The following is a 17,198-nucleotide window of genomic DNA, read 5'->3' as shown; positions in this document are numbered from 1 at the left end:
TAAGCAAAAACCACATGCTTAAATTATTATCATACACAAAACAATACTGCAGACCTGTTGTAACCAGTACAATTGAATTTGTTACATATTACTGTATATATTTTTTATTTACTATAGTCATGCTATCTTGCGGTAGCCAAACAACGGATAAAAACCCACTATATACAGGCATGGTTATTTGGTTGTGCACAACATAATGAATGCACTCTATATTATAATGATTTCAATTCAGAATAACTTATTGCGAACACTGTTTTGAAAGATGGGTCAAAGTTCACATTTTCTAGTTTTTTGAGCAAGGAAAATTATTCTGTAAAATTTCTGTTTCTCAAGATTAAGATGGATTTAATGTTGAAGGTGAGTTTTAAAATGGGTTACCAAAGATTAAGGGTATGATCACATTGGATCGTGTGTGTGTGTGCGCGCGCAAGTGCGTATCAGATCATGTATGAGCCCAGAAACAAAATCTGGAAAGAACCATTGAAACACGTTGTGACTTGGTACTTAGTAGCTGCTCACACTGAGCGCAACCAGCAAGTGACTGTGTTCCTATTACTCTTCCCAGATTTTGTTTCTCGTCTGCGCTCCTCAGTCATGCATGACCATGCGTGCATTTGCACATATACGCATGTAATCATACACTTAGATGAGCTTTAATAATTCAATTAGTAATGAAAATATGACAATTGATTTTAGAGTTTGACTTTGAGCTAAAAAGAATCATGATTTTGAGCAGATATTGTAGAGCCAAACAGTCAATGAATGGTGGGTCAACTTTAAACTAATCTTCATTTGTTGTAATTCCATTAATTTCCTCTGCATTGAATTATTTCATTCAATTCTTCCGCGGTTTGATCAAAGAAAAGATCAACATATTTTCTGCACTGATGAAAGATTTAACACTATTACTACTGTAAATTTATTTACTTACAGCAGGACAAAAATATTTAGGAGAATTTGCTGAAAGAATTTTTTTTCTTAAATTGAACATGTTCAAAGTAATCTGACAAATAATCCGTATGATAGTAATATCAAAGTAAGAGTATCTTTTATAAACGTTACACGTGCCATGAACAAAAGAGGAGCCCCCTTAGAAGAGACTCATATTCCTAAGAAAGACAGGTTGCAGTGCCTGAGATCATATTATAATTGAATAACATGACATTTTCTAATAATCGAATCTTCAAATAATATTAGGAACATATTAAATCCCATGTCTAATTCTCATTTAATTCCAGATTGTACCAATTATCTGAAAACCCCCTTGATGAGAAAATTTGAAGAATTCTCTTACCAATTAAAATTAGCATAAGTTAAAATGATATTAGTCAACAACGGATAACAACTGAGTCAACACACCACAATAGCTCCTGAAATTCCACCAACCAGAAATATGTGAATATTTGCATTTTCAAGATAAACAAGTGATCATCTATCTAATCAATTAGGCTATTACAAAGTGAGCATACAAATTAAGGTTACCAATTTAAAATAATATTAATATTTATTTTGAATATTAGTTTACTTATTTCAATAATAAAAAAAATATCTGGCCATCTTGAACTACATGAACCAATTGTGAATCACTCTTTACTGAAGTACACATCTCTTCAGAGTATTAAAAAAAATAGATAACTACATCATCCTGCATTTACTTCAGCTTTACCGTGATCATAGGATACCGGTATTGGGGAGATTTATAGATAAGAAAATACACAAAGATTTTTAAACTACATAGCTCTGATCCGAATTTAGGGCTCAATATAAATAATATTTTAAAATAGTAGAGCTGAAAACAGTTACATCAACCATACAAAAAAATCTAATTTTACATTTAAACGAACGAGCTTGTTTCCAGTTTAGTTATTGAAATGGAGATGATTAGGTCTTAAAAACTCTTCAAACTCTAGGAGATTTACATTACAGCTGTCTGCAATGTTAAAATGAGAAAATTAATCTAAGTTAAAATGAGAAAAGTTTTTATTCAGATAAACCCGGTCCATGAGCAAATTTAAGTATGGAGAAGACAAGCTCACGTGAGAAGGGTTTACAATGTATAAAAAATGTTTTAGCTAAGATAGGACATTTCCTCTCTTGTATGTACGTTTTGAAGGGAGTTCAGTGAATTTATTAGGATTAGTGATAGAACTGAATAGACTCACCAATTTAAGAGTTTTAATGCTGTCATAAATCAATAAAATAAAGGGACAAATAAGCTAAACAGTCTTTAAAATATAATCTTAATTCAACAGTCTTTACTATAAGCTTATTCCCAACAGATGGCAAATGTAGCTTCTCCTTCTACACTATAATAATTATAATTCATGATACAGCCTATTAAATGTTTCATGACAAACTGGTTAATACGTTTTGGTAATCATTTTACTAGCTTTCAAGTCTTTTTGAAGTCAGTCAATGAAGATGAGAATTTAAAAATTCATTAATCTTCTTCACTTCCGATTAATTAGAGCTATTTTCATCTCTTCAGATCGGTAAAATCTTACTTATACAATATAAAGTATTCTACTATAATAGCATTTTGTTTTGAGAATACCATAATTTCATTCAAATATGAAATATTTGTAAGGTGGAAAAAAAGAAACGTGTTTTTCACAATAGAATACTTGAAATTCTCTGAAAATTCAAAACTATACAGTCCAACTTTTATAACAACTGCCTATCAAACTTTTTATTTAACAAGAAAATCCTGGTAATTATCTGATTACTCCTAGCTTTCCTAATAATTAAATTAGCATAATACACTTATTGTAGATAACAAGATCATGAGATACAACTACAGCTTACTACTTACTAACAAGAATTTTAAAAAAGCTAAGAAGCTAGCCAAGGGTGATAATACAAAGATTCTTTGCTTCGATCTCCATAGTCATAAGTAATTTCGTCGCCAGACTGTATGTCGTCCTTGGCAATAAGAACTAGATGAGGCTGATTGTCAACAACAACAGTTTTTGTCATCAAATTACCAAAACGTGAGTGATTAACTAACCTACCTAGCCTGTCAGATTCAGGGGTTGCATCAACACAATATCGACCATTATTATGTTTGAAATAATACATGTAACAGCCGGTATTTTGATCATTAGCATACACTTGTTCTCTCTTTTTTGCTTCTTCATAAGTAATCAGTTCACCAGCATATTCTACTACAAATTCGCCGCGATTGAAGCTGCGAGTTGTGACAATGCCGCGACCCTTGCCAGGAAACATGCGAATTTCTAATCCATCTTCACTTTTGGAAACCACTGCTTCTTCTAAATGTCTTTGTTTTTCTTCTAAAACTACCTTTTTTGTTCTTCTAGCACTTCGTCTAACAGGAAAGTATTCTGTAAGTTTGTGATTGTTATTACACTTCTTTGACTCCCCTAAAGGTGGTAAAAGGGTTTTGATGCCTGATATTGAAGTTTTCTTTTAGATTAACTGATTTCTTATGAGTGAGAAAAGTTGGTCTATTAGGTGTATTTGAGGATGAAACCGAAATATCTTTCTTGGATGATTCAAATGGCAATTTTTCAAAACTTTCGAGTAGAGCTCGTTCAGGTGAATCCTGTTTTTCAGTCTTCAGCTTGCAGTCTTCTTGAGTTAGAGGGGAATCATCAATCTCATTCGATGCTGCACTGGAATTTGATCGGCGATTTACTGTCGATCGCAAAGAAATTGTTGATGCCGTAGGTAATTGAGAATTTATGTTATTTTGAGAATGATAATACCTTGTGATTCGAGCATTCGGACTAGCATGTGACAGTTTCCCTTGAAATTCAGTTTTTGAACACTTTATTTGGGCTTTCGAGGTTTTTCTGTCGAAGCATCTTTTTTAGGGGATGAATCAATCTTTACAGAATTATTCAAATCACTTAAACCAATCACAGCCTTACCTCTTTTCTGTCCTCTCCTCATTTTAAATACAAAGAATGAGTTTCAATACAAATACACAATCCTGCAGACCTAGGTTAAGTAGCCAAAACGTTTCCAGTCTAACATTAACCGAACTTACATTGAAAACTGTTTGACAATCACTAATGTTTTAAAATAAAGTTTGCATGATTTGAATTCTTAAATTAGGAGACACTAGACTGCAGTATTCACAAACTCACTTATTCACATTCCAATTTTAAACTACATTATAAGAATATCAGAAATCAAATTTATGTTTATTATCTGAAGAAAGGCGATAGCACAACCTGTCGAAGCTTGGAACTTGGTAGTTGGTCACTTGGTTCTTGACTTCTTGGTGTAGAATTTTTGGATCAAAATTACTTTTAAAATTCTATCAAATAAATAATGAATTTCAAAATAATACTTGGTTTTGTGAAAATTTGTACGCTAATTGGATTGTCGTACTCTCAAAAGATGAAAAAACAAAAAACTGTTAGTTGTAAGGTTAGTTGTAAAAACGGTTTAGTTGTAAGGTTTAACTACACATTATTGAAAATATATGCCATGATTCAATTTTTAGATAATTAAACTCCTGATAAACATTATTTTGCTATTATTCACTGAATAATCAAGATAGTTTTTATATATTATAAATTTATTATTATCTAGTGATGATAAATTCAAAGTAGCAGGTGTGCCAACCTATCTGAAGAATAATAATTGACGGTTAGAAAATATTGATGCGTTGCGCGTGCGCAAGTTTCTAGCTTTTGGCGCCAATTTCTTTGATTTAATGTATCATTTCATTTTCGTTGTAGCTTATAATGGAGCTCTGTCAAACTCAACAGAAATCAAGCTGAACGCATTTACAGAATTAATCATCAATTGAATATAGTCACAAGTTTCTATTTGTTAAGATGTTATCTCAATTAAAACTTATAGTACCGGTAAGTGTAGTTCTAGAGTGGTACCTACATAAATTAATTAGCCTACTAATCCAGTATATAGTAGACTACACACTATTCTTTACCAAGAACAGTGAGGCCCGAATAGGTTGTGTCAAAAAATAAGAATACATTTTTCTTGCAGTAAAGTCATGCCTATCAGCCTATAAACTTGAATTTGGTAACTGTGATTTCGAAAAAATCATATTTAGCCTAACCCTTAGACAGGGGTTTCTTGGTTCCTGGTTAGCCTATTCAAAACTGTTATCAATACTGTCTAGGCAACTTTAAAAAAAATTGAAGCTACAGTAGGAAATGATTCTCTTATTAATTTATTGTCCTACTGAGTCGGCAATAAGGCATGTCAATCATGCAACAATTCAGGGTATGACTTTTTGTAAGTCTCTCCTCAAATTTATTGTACTTCTCAGAAATTTACCGTCTTGACATTTAGAGCACTTGAATAATAATATATAATATTACAACTAGAAATTGGAATTATTCCAGTAGAATTGATGAGCGGTCTGCAGTGGTTAAGGTTACCACTGGAGGTGATGATGCGGACAGCTCTCTTCTGCATTATAAAAACTTTTTGACAATCAGATACATGACCCCAAAGCTGCAGCGCACAGTCCAGGATGCTGTGGAAGAGGGCATAGTAAAGAACAATCAGGCTCACCATCTATGTCAGCCTCCTTATATAGAAGAGGTAAAGGTGACTCTTGCCAGCTTCTAACATAGCCCAAATAGCCCTTCTCAATGTGGCAATCCCAAGTGAGCTTAGGATCGATTACAATGATCCCAGGATGGACGTACTCTCTGATGAGGGTCAGGGCTATGCCATAGCCACCTCTAATACAAGGCCGCAACCTACGATATTGCAACATCGCAGTGTAGGCCTAGAATCTAATACATGATTGGCGAAAAAGATTTTTAAAAATACCAGCTGATCTTTTTCACCAATCATGTATTCGATTCTAGGCCTACACTTTGATGTTGCAATATCGTAGGCCGCGGCCTTGTATTAGAGGTGGCTATGGCTATGCTAAGCCAATGAAGAAAGTCTTGTCAATATTCAATTGGAGCTTGATCGCTTCTAGCCACATCTTATTGCTTCTCCGACGACAACTTCTGCCACCTGTAGAGCCTGTGTTGGATTCGGATCAGAAGAAACTATAGTGCTGGTGCCATATGTAAGTGCTCTCAAGTGATGGCTATCAAAAACTGCAGAGGGACCCAAAAGTGAGCCCTGCGGAACACCAACATGTCTGATGGACAATGCTTGTCACTTTGCTCCTCCCAAAGAAAGGACCTGACGATGCTATCTGTTTTCAAGATGAGACTTTGCAGTCTGGAGGAAAGCCCTCGTTGTGGTCCTCTGGTCCATCTTACTAAGCACAATCTTGCAAGAATTAAAGTAAACGCATTTATTAAGTATAAAAATTTGAATAAAGCAAACTAAGAGACGTTTTGTCAATATAATTTCAATAACTATATGATTCAATTTTAATATTTGTAAAACCTGTGAATTTGCAAGTATTTTCTGAATATTTCTTTAAAAATATGAAAAAAGGTCTGTATTATAACATCAAAGACAAAAAATAAAGTTGAAGAAATTTTAAGGTTGAAGTAAAATCCTTCCAGTGTTTGAGACTACAAAAATAGTCTACAGTATTGTCGTAAGTTACAAGTCAAACACCATACTAATGCAAATAATCTCTTCGTTTTGAGCATTGAAACCAATCCTGTAGTCTCTGTAAAGATAGCTGTTCATGACATACCAAAGAGAATATAAACGATGTTTCCCAGTAGCCGACCTTGTTTTATCATTACCGGTATTTATTTAGTACGTAACATTTTAGAAGCATTGTATGACATGTTCGATCTTGGATCTTACCTTTACAGACACCCTAAAAAGTTGTTGGTCTGTATATCATAGGTCCTTACTGGCTTTATTATGGTATATGCTTGTACAACAGAGCATAGTTTGGGGGTAAAACAGCTAGTAAATGGCTAAAATACGTACGTTACCGTACGGTTTATGCAAGATTGACCTCTCCAACAAAAAGCTACTGGAAAATTCATTCCTTCTATTTTTTTCTTGACATAGGCGACGCTTCAAGTCAAAAGTATAAATATCTGGATATAAAGTATAAATAACTATTATTAGGATTATGATGCCTACAACTTGATTGTTAATGATTATTATCTATTGTGGTATACCAAGAGGAATGAATAAAATTTTTGTTGAACTAAAATTTGTTCAGTGGAAAACTTGAAATTTTCCCATAAAATTGCTTGTTGATTGATAATTCTCTCAAAACTATTTTTTCGTCTGAATATCCAGCAACACTGGTAGGCCTAGGCTCAATTCATACAGAAGTGGAGCAGAAGTAGCGTGGCGCTGACGTTCCAAGTCCTATAAATAAGAATATGGTTCAATGCAAACAAAACAGGCGTGGCGAAGCTCTTGCATTAGACCATCTATTTTTACACTGTATAGCAGTGACGTGGAAGTGGCAAAAAAGCAGTGCCACGCCCGCGCCACCTCACTCTAGTCTTCTGTGAATTAAGAATTCTGTGTGAATTGGGCCTTACGTTGCAACTGCATGTTCGGTGCTTATTGTAACATGCAACATCGTTTGAATAGAGAATGCCTTGTCAGTTGTCATGCAACTTCCACTCAAAACAATATAAATAATGCTTTAAAGTCTGGTCCACATGCACAAACTTATCGCCAGTCTTGCATGATCATTCCAGATTTGACAAATAAGACTGAATTGGATGTTGCGTACACACGTTCAAGTTTGAGTAAAAAATCTGTTTTATTCAGATAAGCACTTCACAATGAACAGTTAATCAAACTTTTCCAGGTTTTAGTCATGCCTAACTTAAAATCTTCTGTTCAAACAGTCTTATCTATGAAATCTGGCATGATCATGCAAGACTGATAAGTTTAAACCTGTGAACCGGGCTTAAGGCGCTTGCAGTGCAGACAAGTGTCACACTAATAATTATCATTACTGACAGATTTGTTATTCCTTCTCTAATAGAGTTGATCAGATGGACACAAGCCATCCAAAAAATGAATCCATATTACGGTATTTATAATCCTATCTATTCGAAGGATTGTTTGGCAGAGAAGACTTGGAGTCTCAATCCATAAATAATTGAATGAATGATATAGTAATATAATTTTGGCTTCAACATGAGGAATTGATTTCATTGATATATTCTTCATGTACCAAGACAATTTTATAAATAATAATGATACTAATCTATATCAAATTCGATCGATCATAAATACCGAAGCCATGGTGATGTAAAATTGTGACTTGAGGGAACGATTTCGATTACTAAGGGTGAGAGGAAATAAATGATTAACAATTTATCCATTTCAGAAGATCAGATAATTTGGATGTGAAGTGTGAAAAAGTTGTAAATAAAACAACAACTTAGTAAATGGACGTTGTTTTTTTTTAAAATGTTGGTGATGTTTGACTCAATGGCAGTAAGCACTGGAAAACGTGCATTGTGCAGATTAACAGGACAATTAAGATTAAAAGTCATCTAAAAAGTATGACTCATGATACATCATTGAAGGTCTTAAACCGAGCTATAGCTTTTCCATCGAAAATATTTTTTAAAAATCTGGTGTGGCGCGCAATAGCCACCTATAATACAAGGCCGCGGCCTACGATATGCAACGCCGCAGTGTAGGCCTAGAATCTAATACATTATTGGTGAAAATGATTTGGAAGAATACCAGCTGATCTTTTCCACAAATCATGTAACTTATTAGATTCTAGGCCTACACTGCGACGTTGCAATATCGTAGGCCGCAGTCTTGTATTAGAGGTGGCTATGGGCGTACTCACACAACTTTCCTTGCCGTTATGAGAATTGATCACCTGACGCTAGTGTTCACGCGCATCTCAAGTCTACTTATAAACAAAGATATGAGCCAGCTGGTGACAGGACAATAACGCTGGAGACATACGAGGTCTGCTATCTCTTCATGGTGAATGATTTGATAGAATCAACAGTTGCCAACAGTTTGCAATTGGATAATCACATTTTCTCGAATTTCGAGCTTATTTTCAATTTTAGGTGAAAATGTTATTGAACATACCCAATCTTTTCCACTTGTAATTTTTTGTTTAAATTGTATATAAAGGCTGATAATTGAGGATCTAAAATCAAATTTGCATAAATGGGGCGGAGCTCCTGGAATTTTCACAGATATAGATAGGACTTGATGAAAATGATAGAGCTTATCAATGACTATTTCAGGTATGAATTTGATCAAAATAGTTGGAGCCGTTTTCGAGAAAATCGCGAAAAACTCTATTTTTGACAACATTTTCGCCATTTAACCCGCCATCTTGGATTGTATTTGATCGAAATTGTTCGTGTCGGATCCTTATAGTGTAAGGACCTTACGTTATGAATTTCGAATCATTCCGTTATCTGGGAGATGAGATATCGTGTACACAGACGCACATACACTCATACACACACACACACACACACACCACACACACACACACACACACACACACACACACACACACACACACACACACACACACACACACCACACACACACACACACACACACACCACCACACACACACACACACACACACACCACACACACACACACACACACACAACACACACACACACACACACACACACACACACACACACACACACACATACAGACCAATACCCAAAAATCACTTTTGTGGACTCAGGGACAAATTGTGGTACCTCAATTTTTTCTGGAAAGCAATACTTTCCTTACCTATGGTAATAGGACAAGGAAAGTAAAATTGCAAATTTTCAAATGGTCATATCTCCTGAACGGTGAGGAAATTTGTAAATCTGATTCCAGATTCGCGTTTCATGCATCAAAGACCATAGAATCATACAGTTTCAGGGATTTTTATATTTCACAAAAAATTGAGAAAAACCATGGACAGTGAAACACACTGATTCAAAAAGTATCTCAGATTTGGCTGAAATTTGCACCATAGAAAAAGTTTGACCTGAGAAATGAAGGAGCCAAATTTGGCACCTCCAACTACTATACAGGATGAGTTATGAAGCTGCAAACATAAAATTTGCAAATTTTCAAATGGTCATATCTCCTGAACGGTGAGGAAATTTGCAAATCTGATTCCAGATTCGTGTTTCTCTCATCAAAGACCATTGAATCATAAAGTTTGAGGGATTTTATTTTTCACAAAAAAATGAGAAAAACCATGGACAGTGAAACACACTGATTCAAAAATTATCTCAGATTTGGCTGAAACCTGCACCATAGGAAAAGCTTGCCCTGAGAAATGAAGGAGCCAAATTTGGCACCTCCATCTACTATACAGGATGAGCTATGAAGCTGCAAACATAAAATTTGCAAATTTTCAAATGGACATATCTCCTGAACGGTGAGGAATTTTTCAAATCTGATTCAAGATTGGTGTTTCTCGCATCAGAGAGCATGAGGTCACGAAGTTTGAGCAATTCCTATCTCTCACAAAAAATGAGAAAAACCATGGATGAAAATCCATCATGAGTTTTGAAACAGTAATATTTCAAGTAAAAATTATTGGCAAGTATGGTACACGTGCCTTGAAGATTGTTTTTCAGTTTTGAATGTAGTTCAACCACTCACGTCAACAACCCACGTCACAAATTATTAATATTCAAATTTATTCTGGCCCTAGTTCCAAGGTTATTTGCAATTCAACAACACTGAGATAGTCTCCTTCAATGTAAAATAGATACATCGAAGACAATATTTTTCATTTAGTTAAAATTTGAAAACTTTATAATATTGCAAGAACTGCCTGAAGCTAGTCGTGTCCAAAATAGGACATCTCTTCAGTAATCGAACTCTGAGAATAAGTTCCTTCCTGGTCTCTACAGGTTCTCTGTGAACTTTATACTTTTCACAAACCCCCAAAAGTCAATTGGAGTAAGATCAGGTGAGCGTGGTAGCCAACTTACGGGTCCACCTCGGCCAATACACCACCCAGTATAATTGCTATCAAGCCACCCACGGACGTCTCTAGCATAAGGCTGTGCAACGGCTAAAAATAAACTTTTTACTCGTGATATTTTTCCAAGTTCTTCGATTCGTATATCATCAAGCTATCAAAATGAAAAAGTTTTCTCAGGAAAACATTTTTTTCCGATCATTACTTTTTGAGATATGAGCGCCTGAAGTTTGAATTTTTGGGACAGAACATTTCAAATTCGGTAAGATATAAATCCATGAGATTTAGAGGATGGATTTTTCATGGTATTGTTGATCTAGTAATACAACAATTTTCTGAAAATATCAATTTTTGAAAAAGTTATTCAATTTACCAAAAATTAATCAACTAAAAGTTATTTTTGGTTATATTCAGTAAATTGAATAACTATCTTGAAAATTGATATTTTCAGAAAATTTTTCTCCTACTAGATCAACAATACCATGAAGAATCAATTCATCCTATAAATCTCATGTATTTATCTCTAACCGAATTTGAAATGTTCTGTCCCAAAAATTCAAACTTTAGGCGGACATATCTCCTGAACGGTGAGGAATTTTTCAAATCTGATTCAAGATTGGTGTTTCTCGCATCAGAGAGCATGAGGTCACGAAGTTTGAGCAATTCCTATCTCTCACAAAAAATGAGAAAAACCATGGATGAAAATCCATCATGAGTTTTGAAACAGTAATATTTCAAGTAAAAATTATTGGCAAGTATGGTACACGTGCCTTGAAGATTGTTTTTCAGTTTTGAATGTAGTTCAACCACTCACGTCAACAACCCACGTCACTAATTATTAATATTCAAATTTATTCTGGCCCTAGCTCCAAGGTTATTTGCAATTCAACAACACTGAGATAGTCTCCTTCAATGTAAAATAGATACATCGAAGACAATATTTTTCATTTAGTTAAAATTTGAAAACTTTATAATATTGCAAGAACTGCCTGAAGCTAGTCGTGTCCAAAATAGGACATCTCTTCAGTAATCGAACTCTGAGAATAAGTTCCTTCCTGGTCTCTACAGGTTCTCTGTGAACTTTATACTTTTCACAAACCCCCAAAAGTCAATTGGAGTAAGATCAGGTGAGCGTGGTAGCCAACTTACGGGTCCACCTCGGCCAATACACCACCCAGTATAATTGCTATCAAGCCACCCACGGACGTCTCTAGCATAAGGCTGTGCAACGGCTAAAAATAAACTTTTTACTCGTGATATTTTTCCAAGTTCTTCGATTCGTATATCATCAAGCTATCAAAATGAAAAAGTTTTCTCAGGAAAACATTTTTTTCCGATCATTACTTTTTGAGATATGAGCGCCTGAAGTTTGAATTTTTGGGACAGAACATTTCAAATTCGGTAAGATATAAATCCATGAGATTTGGAGGATGGATTTTTCATGGTTTTGTTGATCTAGTAATACAACAATTTTCTGAAAATATCAATTTTTGAAAAAGTTATTCAATTTACCAAAAATTAATCAACTAAAAGTTATTTTTGGTTATATTCAGTAAATTGAATAACTATCTTGAAAATTGATATTTTCAGAAAATTTTTCTCCTACTAGATCAACAATACCATGAAGAATCAATTCATCCTATAAATCTCATGTAAGTTATTTATCTCTAACCGAATTTGAAATGTTCTGTCCCAAAAATTCAAACTTTAGGCGGTCATATCTCAAAAAGTAATGATGAGAAAAAAATTTTTACCTGAGAAAACGTTTTCATTTTGATAGCTTGATAATATACAAATCTAAAAACTTTGAAAAAAAAACGAGTAGAAAGTTTATTTTAGCCTTTGCACAGTCATAATAAGGGAGGCAGCCATCCAACTAGAGCCACATATTCTGCCTCAAATTTAGAGGCACGTCTTCCATCAATTCGTGAAGCTCATTGACTATAAAGTCCATAAAAACGTCACCATTTATTCTTGCAGGGAAAATGAAAGGTCCATGTACGTGTATTGTGGAAATTTACAACACCAGTTCTTGTGAACGTACTTTTATCTGTGATCTGTCCATAAGATGTTTGAAACACAATCTTGTGCTAAGATCCAACGGAAACGCTGCATCCTTGAAACAGTAACAGGTTCATTGAGCTCTTGAACTGAGGTATCATGGAATGGTCGAAAGTTCTTCAATATTCTTTGAACTATCATTCTTGAAACATCCATCATCTCAGCTGCCCACCGGATGCTGGATCAAGGATTTTGCTCGAAATACTTTAGAATAAGATTCTCAAAAGCATAAGAAATAAGGACAAGTCTCTCGTACCTTGAAACTGATCCTAGACCCTTACCATCTTGACATCTGTCAATGTTGAAAACGTGTTATGAGATGGGTGTTTTCGGTCAGGAAAACGTCTCCTGTATACTTTCTCTGCCTTTCCTGAATTGCATCCACACTCTCCATACTCCAATAACATGTTCATGTACTCAATCAAGGTAAATTTTATGATCATAAACGCCAACACTTCTCTACTGGCCAAAGTTGATACATATCATGCCAATTAACTGGAAAGCACACTGAAAACTATACTGAAAATAGGCGAAACACACACTTCTTGTTATTTTATTCAGAATTTATGGTACAGGGAATAATGTAAGTTATTGAAAAAGTCATATCATTGTAGAATGTTAAAATGTTGATTAAAACTTTTGAATATTGTCAGAGAGAAATCAGGTGATTTTACCCTAGGATCACCACTTGATGCTTGCTGTTTGTGAATTTCCTCATTTTGAACATGTTCATTCCAGATATTAGCAGTTTTGAACACTTTATCATGGAACACTTACCTTTTCGAATCCGAAAGCTTATAAAAAGGAGAAGTTTTTGAAGTATTGAAACCACTATAATTACCCGGAGAAAAAACGGTTTGAAATTTCACTTTGAATTATTGAAGAATAGCATTTTTTCAAGTGTAAGCCCTAATAAAAAACTGCAAAATATTTAACAGCAAAAAAAATTACAATAAATTGTCTTGTTTTAAATGTTTTTCTTTTCCCAACAATACCCTTGAAATTAAAATTCGACCAGTAGTTTTCGAGCTATTGAGTATTTAATGACCGGAAGTGGGCATATTCTGAAAATATCGAAAAATCTATAGATCTCAAAAACTAAGGTCGATAGGAAAAACGTTTACTGAATATCTTTTATCAGAAAAGTTGTGTAGAATCTATGGTCAACGGCTGTTACAACCTTGGTGGGACACTCTGTATAAACATATGAACATTTAAACATAATATATATATTATATTCCATACTATTAAACGAGCAACTTCTGTTTGGATGTTTATATGTTGGATGTTTATATGTTAGTATTCACCGGATCTCGAAAACGGCTCCAACGATTCCCACGAAATTAAGAACTTAGTAGGCTTATATAAAGATTCGATTGCACTAGGTCTCATCCGTGGGGGAATTCGCTGAAGGACATTAAAAGGATAAATATTATTCATCCTTGGAAAAACAGATGATGATAATTATTTCGTCGTCTGTTGGTGATGGAAGTGAGTAAGCGAGTTCATGTGTGTGGGACTGTGTCAAAATTATGACTCAGCTGTTGAACTTTTGTAATCATTCAATCAGGTACTCAGTGCCGGTTGCAAAAAAGCCGGGTTATTTTCAATCCTGATTATTTCCAGTAGATCCATCTTTTTGGAATGGTCTGCTCTGATCTGGTTCATGTGAAGTTAATCAGGATTAAAATTTAACTGGCTTTTGTGCAACTGGGCCTCTGTGATGGAAATTGTTGCATTCCTCTGGGAATTAATCTCAATTTACAGTGATTAGATAGAACATTTCTGTATGAATATTATTATAATTTTCTTCCGTAATAAATTTTTCATGCTTTTGTACTCCAGAGCGAAGCTCGGTCCCCGATATTGAACATCTAAACATATAAACAGAAATTGCTCGTTTAATAGTATAGGATCTTATTCTCTTCTAGTGTCCTTTCCATAATTTTTCACATCTTTTAAGTTTTCTTTATTATGTAGTATGTTATGTATTAATTGTGTAAAAAAGGCTCTTCTTGGTAATGTCTGTTAGCCTTCATATGTATATCAATAAATAAACTAAACTATAATAAAGGACTGAATTTCGCCAATATGATGACAAATCATTGTTTAATTTTCAACCATTTTTGTAAAAATCAATGATGTTTATATTGGTGTTTTATTGAATCAAGAAAAAAATTAATTTCCTTGGGGAATAAAATATATTAGGGATGAAATTCATCATTATTAAACAAATAGCAAGAACAGGATTACAATAATACTATTATATAAAACCTTGGAAAACGAAATGTGGCAATTATGTTCTTAAAAAAGAGATCAACTAACTTTAAAAAGTGGATCTCATTATAGCTATATTACCCTGTTTTCAGTATTTGTAATAGCAGAAGTCTTCGAGATATAAATTAAACAATTTGGACCACAGATGGAAATAAATTGAAAGTTGAATTTGTTCAAATAATTTTTCGTTTAATAATAAATAATTTTGAATTTCGTTCATCTTTCGAAACAAAGACATCCAAGTGATAATCCAAATGACAAAGCATTGGACTGATACAGCAATAATTTTATATTCAATATGCATGAACAAACAGGCTTCAATACCGAGCGAATGACGCAGATATTGAATATTAATTACTTAGATGGTTATTATTAGTTATTATCTAGGGATGGGTATCGGAAGATAAAATGTCGATGTTTTGAACATCGATGTTTTTTCACCTTAACATCGAAGAGTGAAAAACATCGAACAGTAAACATCGATGTTTTTTCACCTTAACATCGATGAGTGAAAAACATCGAACAGTGAACATCGATGTTTTTGAACACCGATGTTCTTGAACATCGTAGTTGTATTAAGGTATCTAGGGCGTTCTATCGCCCTAAGTTTCTACGGAGGATACTATGAAGACTATTAGACTATGTACAGTACTTACTTTCCACCTTAGAGTGACTCAGATAGTGTAAATCAATTTCCTTTTTCATGTATATGTAAAAGAAAGGGACAGAGCTTTTGAAAAGTAGTTACGGTAACAATAAAGAAATATCATTGATTGGCAGCTGCCAGGCTGAAAGTATATAAATTGTTTGTAGGTAATCAGACTTGACGTTTAGCAATGGAGATTGATATTTAAAAAAGAATTTAAAAAAGAAAATCTAATATTCTAAAATATTGTTTTATGGATTTGGATATTTGTTTAACATAAAACAAATTAAGACGGTATTTTTTGTCCAAATTTTGTAAAGAGAATAAATTTGAACTAATGATATTACTTTCTTATTAAATGGATGATAAGAATGATCAAATTATTTCTAATGAATAAATACTCAAAGAACATGTCGAGAACGTTGGATTAATAGATTTCTATTAGTATTTATATTGATACAGTGGATATGATATAATGTACAGTATATGATACTTTACACTTATTCTTTTAAAAATGGTCCAAACAGGGTGAACAGGGTGATTTCATTGAACCCACATCACTTCTGTTAATAAGCTTATAGAGTAAAATAAAAATATCCAGAATAATATTATCCAGAAATCTTTCGGGATATCCTCGAAGATTTGGTCTTGAAATTTCACCCTAAGCTAAATTCAGCAATCATTGATACTCATATCGTATTCATTCAATACCTGATAGAATTTTTCAGGAAATGAAAATGGATTAAGTTTTTCAGAAGTTGATTGAGCTATTGGTACCATATTTTTCATAAATTTCGAAATACTTGAAAGTACAAGAAGAGCTTCTAAAGTGACTACAATTTTATCTGTATTAGCTATTTGTTCCAATATTTCATAATATTAATAACTATTGCTATTTGTTTCATTAAAACAGACTCTGTGGTAGATACTAACATTGTGCACAGTAGTTTAAACTCAACAATGCAAGGTCAAATAGGTATAGATTAGACTCATTAAAACATACAATTCCTTGCACAAGAATTGCTTACTAAATGTTCAAGGATTGAGAGGTAAATTAAATGTTCTCAATGACTTTGTAATTAATGAAGATATTGATATCATAGGTATAAGTGAACATTGGTTGCTCACTGATGAAATCGTATATAGTAAAATGGATGTTTGTATTGCAACAAGTAGTTACTGTAGATTATTACACAAAAATAGCGGAGTTGCAATATTTGTCAGTAAGAATCTTTACTCTCAAAGTCGAGTATTGAGTCTGAATTTTCTATGAATTGAACGTGAGTTTGAGGCCACCTGTACTATTATTGGAGCCAGGAAACTCATTATCGTATCATTGTACAGATCTCCTTGTGGAGACCCAAAAGTATT

The 17,198-nt window shown here is 33.8% G+C and overlaps 1 protein-coding gene across 1 annotated transcript; it reads right to left on the bottom strand.

Annotated features, from left to right (window-relative positions):
• Positions 1-2,600: 2,600 nt before the first annotated feature.
• On the bottom strand, positions 2,601-5,520 carry LOC120352923 (histone-lysine N-methyltransferase PR-Set7-like). The gene is made up of 2 exons (XM_039435262.1): positions 5,382-5,520; positions 2,601-3,410 (listed from the first exon to the last, which is right to left on the bottom strand). The coding sequence occupies exons 1-2, from the start codon at positions 5,518-5,520 to the stop codon at positions 2,833-2,835; spliced, it is 717 nt and encodes a 238-aa protein (XP_039291196.1). The 3' UTR covers positions 2,601-2,832.
• Between the last annotated feature and the right edge of the window lie 11,678 nt (positions 5,521-17,198).

The sequence above is a fragment of the Nilaparvata lugens genome, chromosome 9 (genome assembly GCF_014356525.2).
Source record: "Nilaparvata lugens isolate BPH chromosome 9, ASM1435652v1, whole genome shotgun sequence".
NCBI lineage: Eukaryota > Metazoa > Arthropoda > Insecta > Hemiptera > Delphacidae > Nilaparvata > Nilaparvata lugens.
The sequence above is the reverse complement of the archived record's forward strand: the minus strand, read 5'-3'. Positions and strand labels throughout refer to the sequence as shown.

What these genes read in the sequence shown, in the direction of transcription:
- LOC120352923 (XM_039435262.1), bottom strand. Translation starts at nt 5,520, where the DNA reads ATGGTGAGCCTGATTGTTCTTTACTATGCCCTCTTCCACAGCATCCTG. An exon ending in CCGCATCATCACCTCCAGTG is followed by an intron (nt 3,411 to 5,381) that starts GTAACCTTAACC and finishes CTTCAATATCAG; the next exon opens with GCATCAAAACCCTTTTACCA.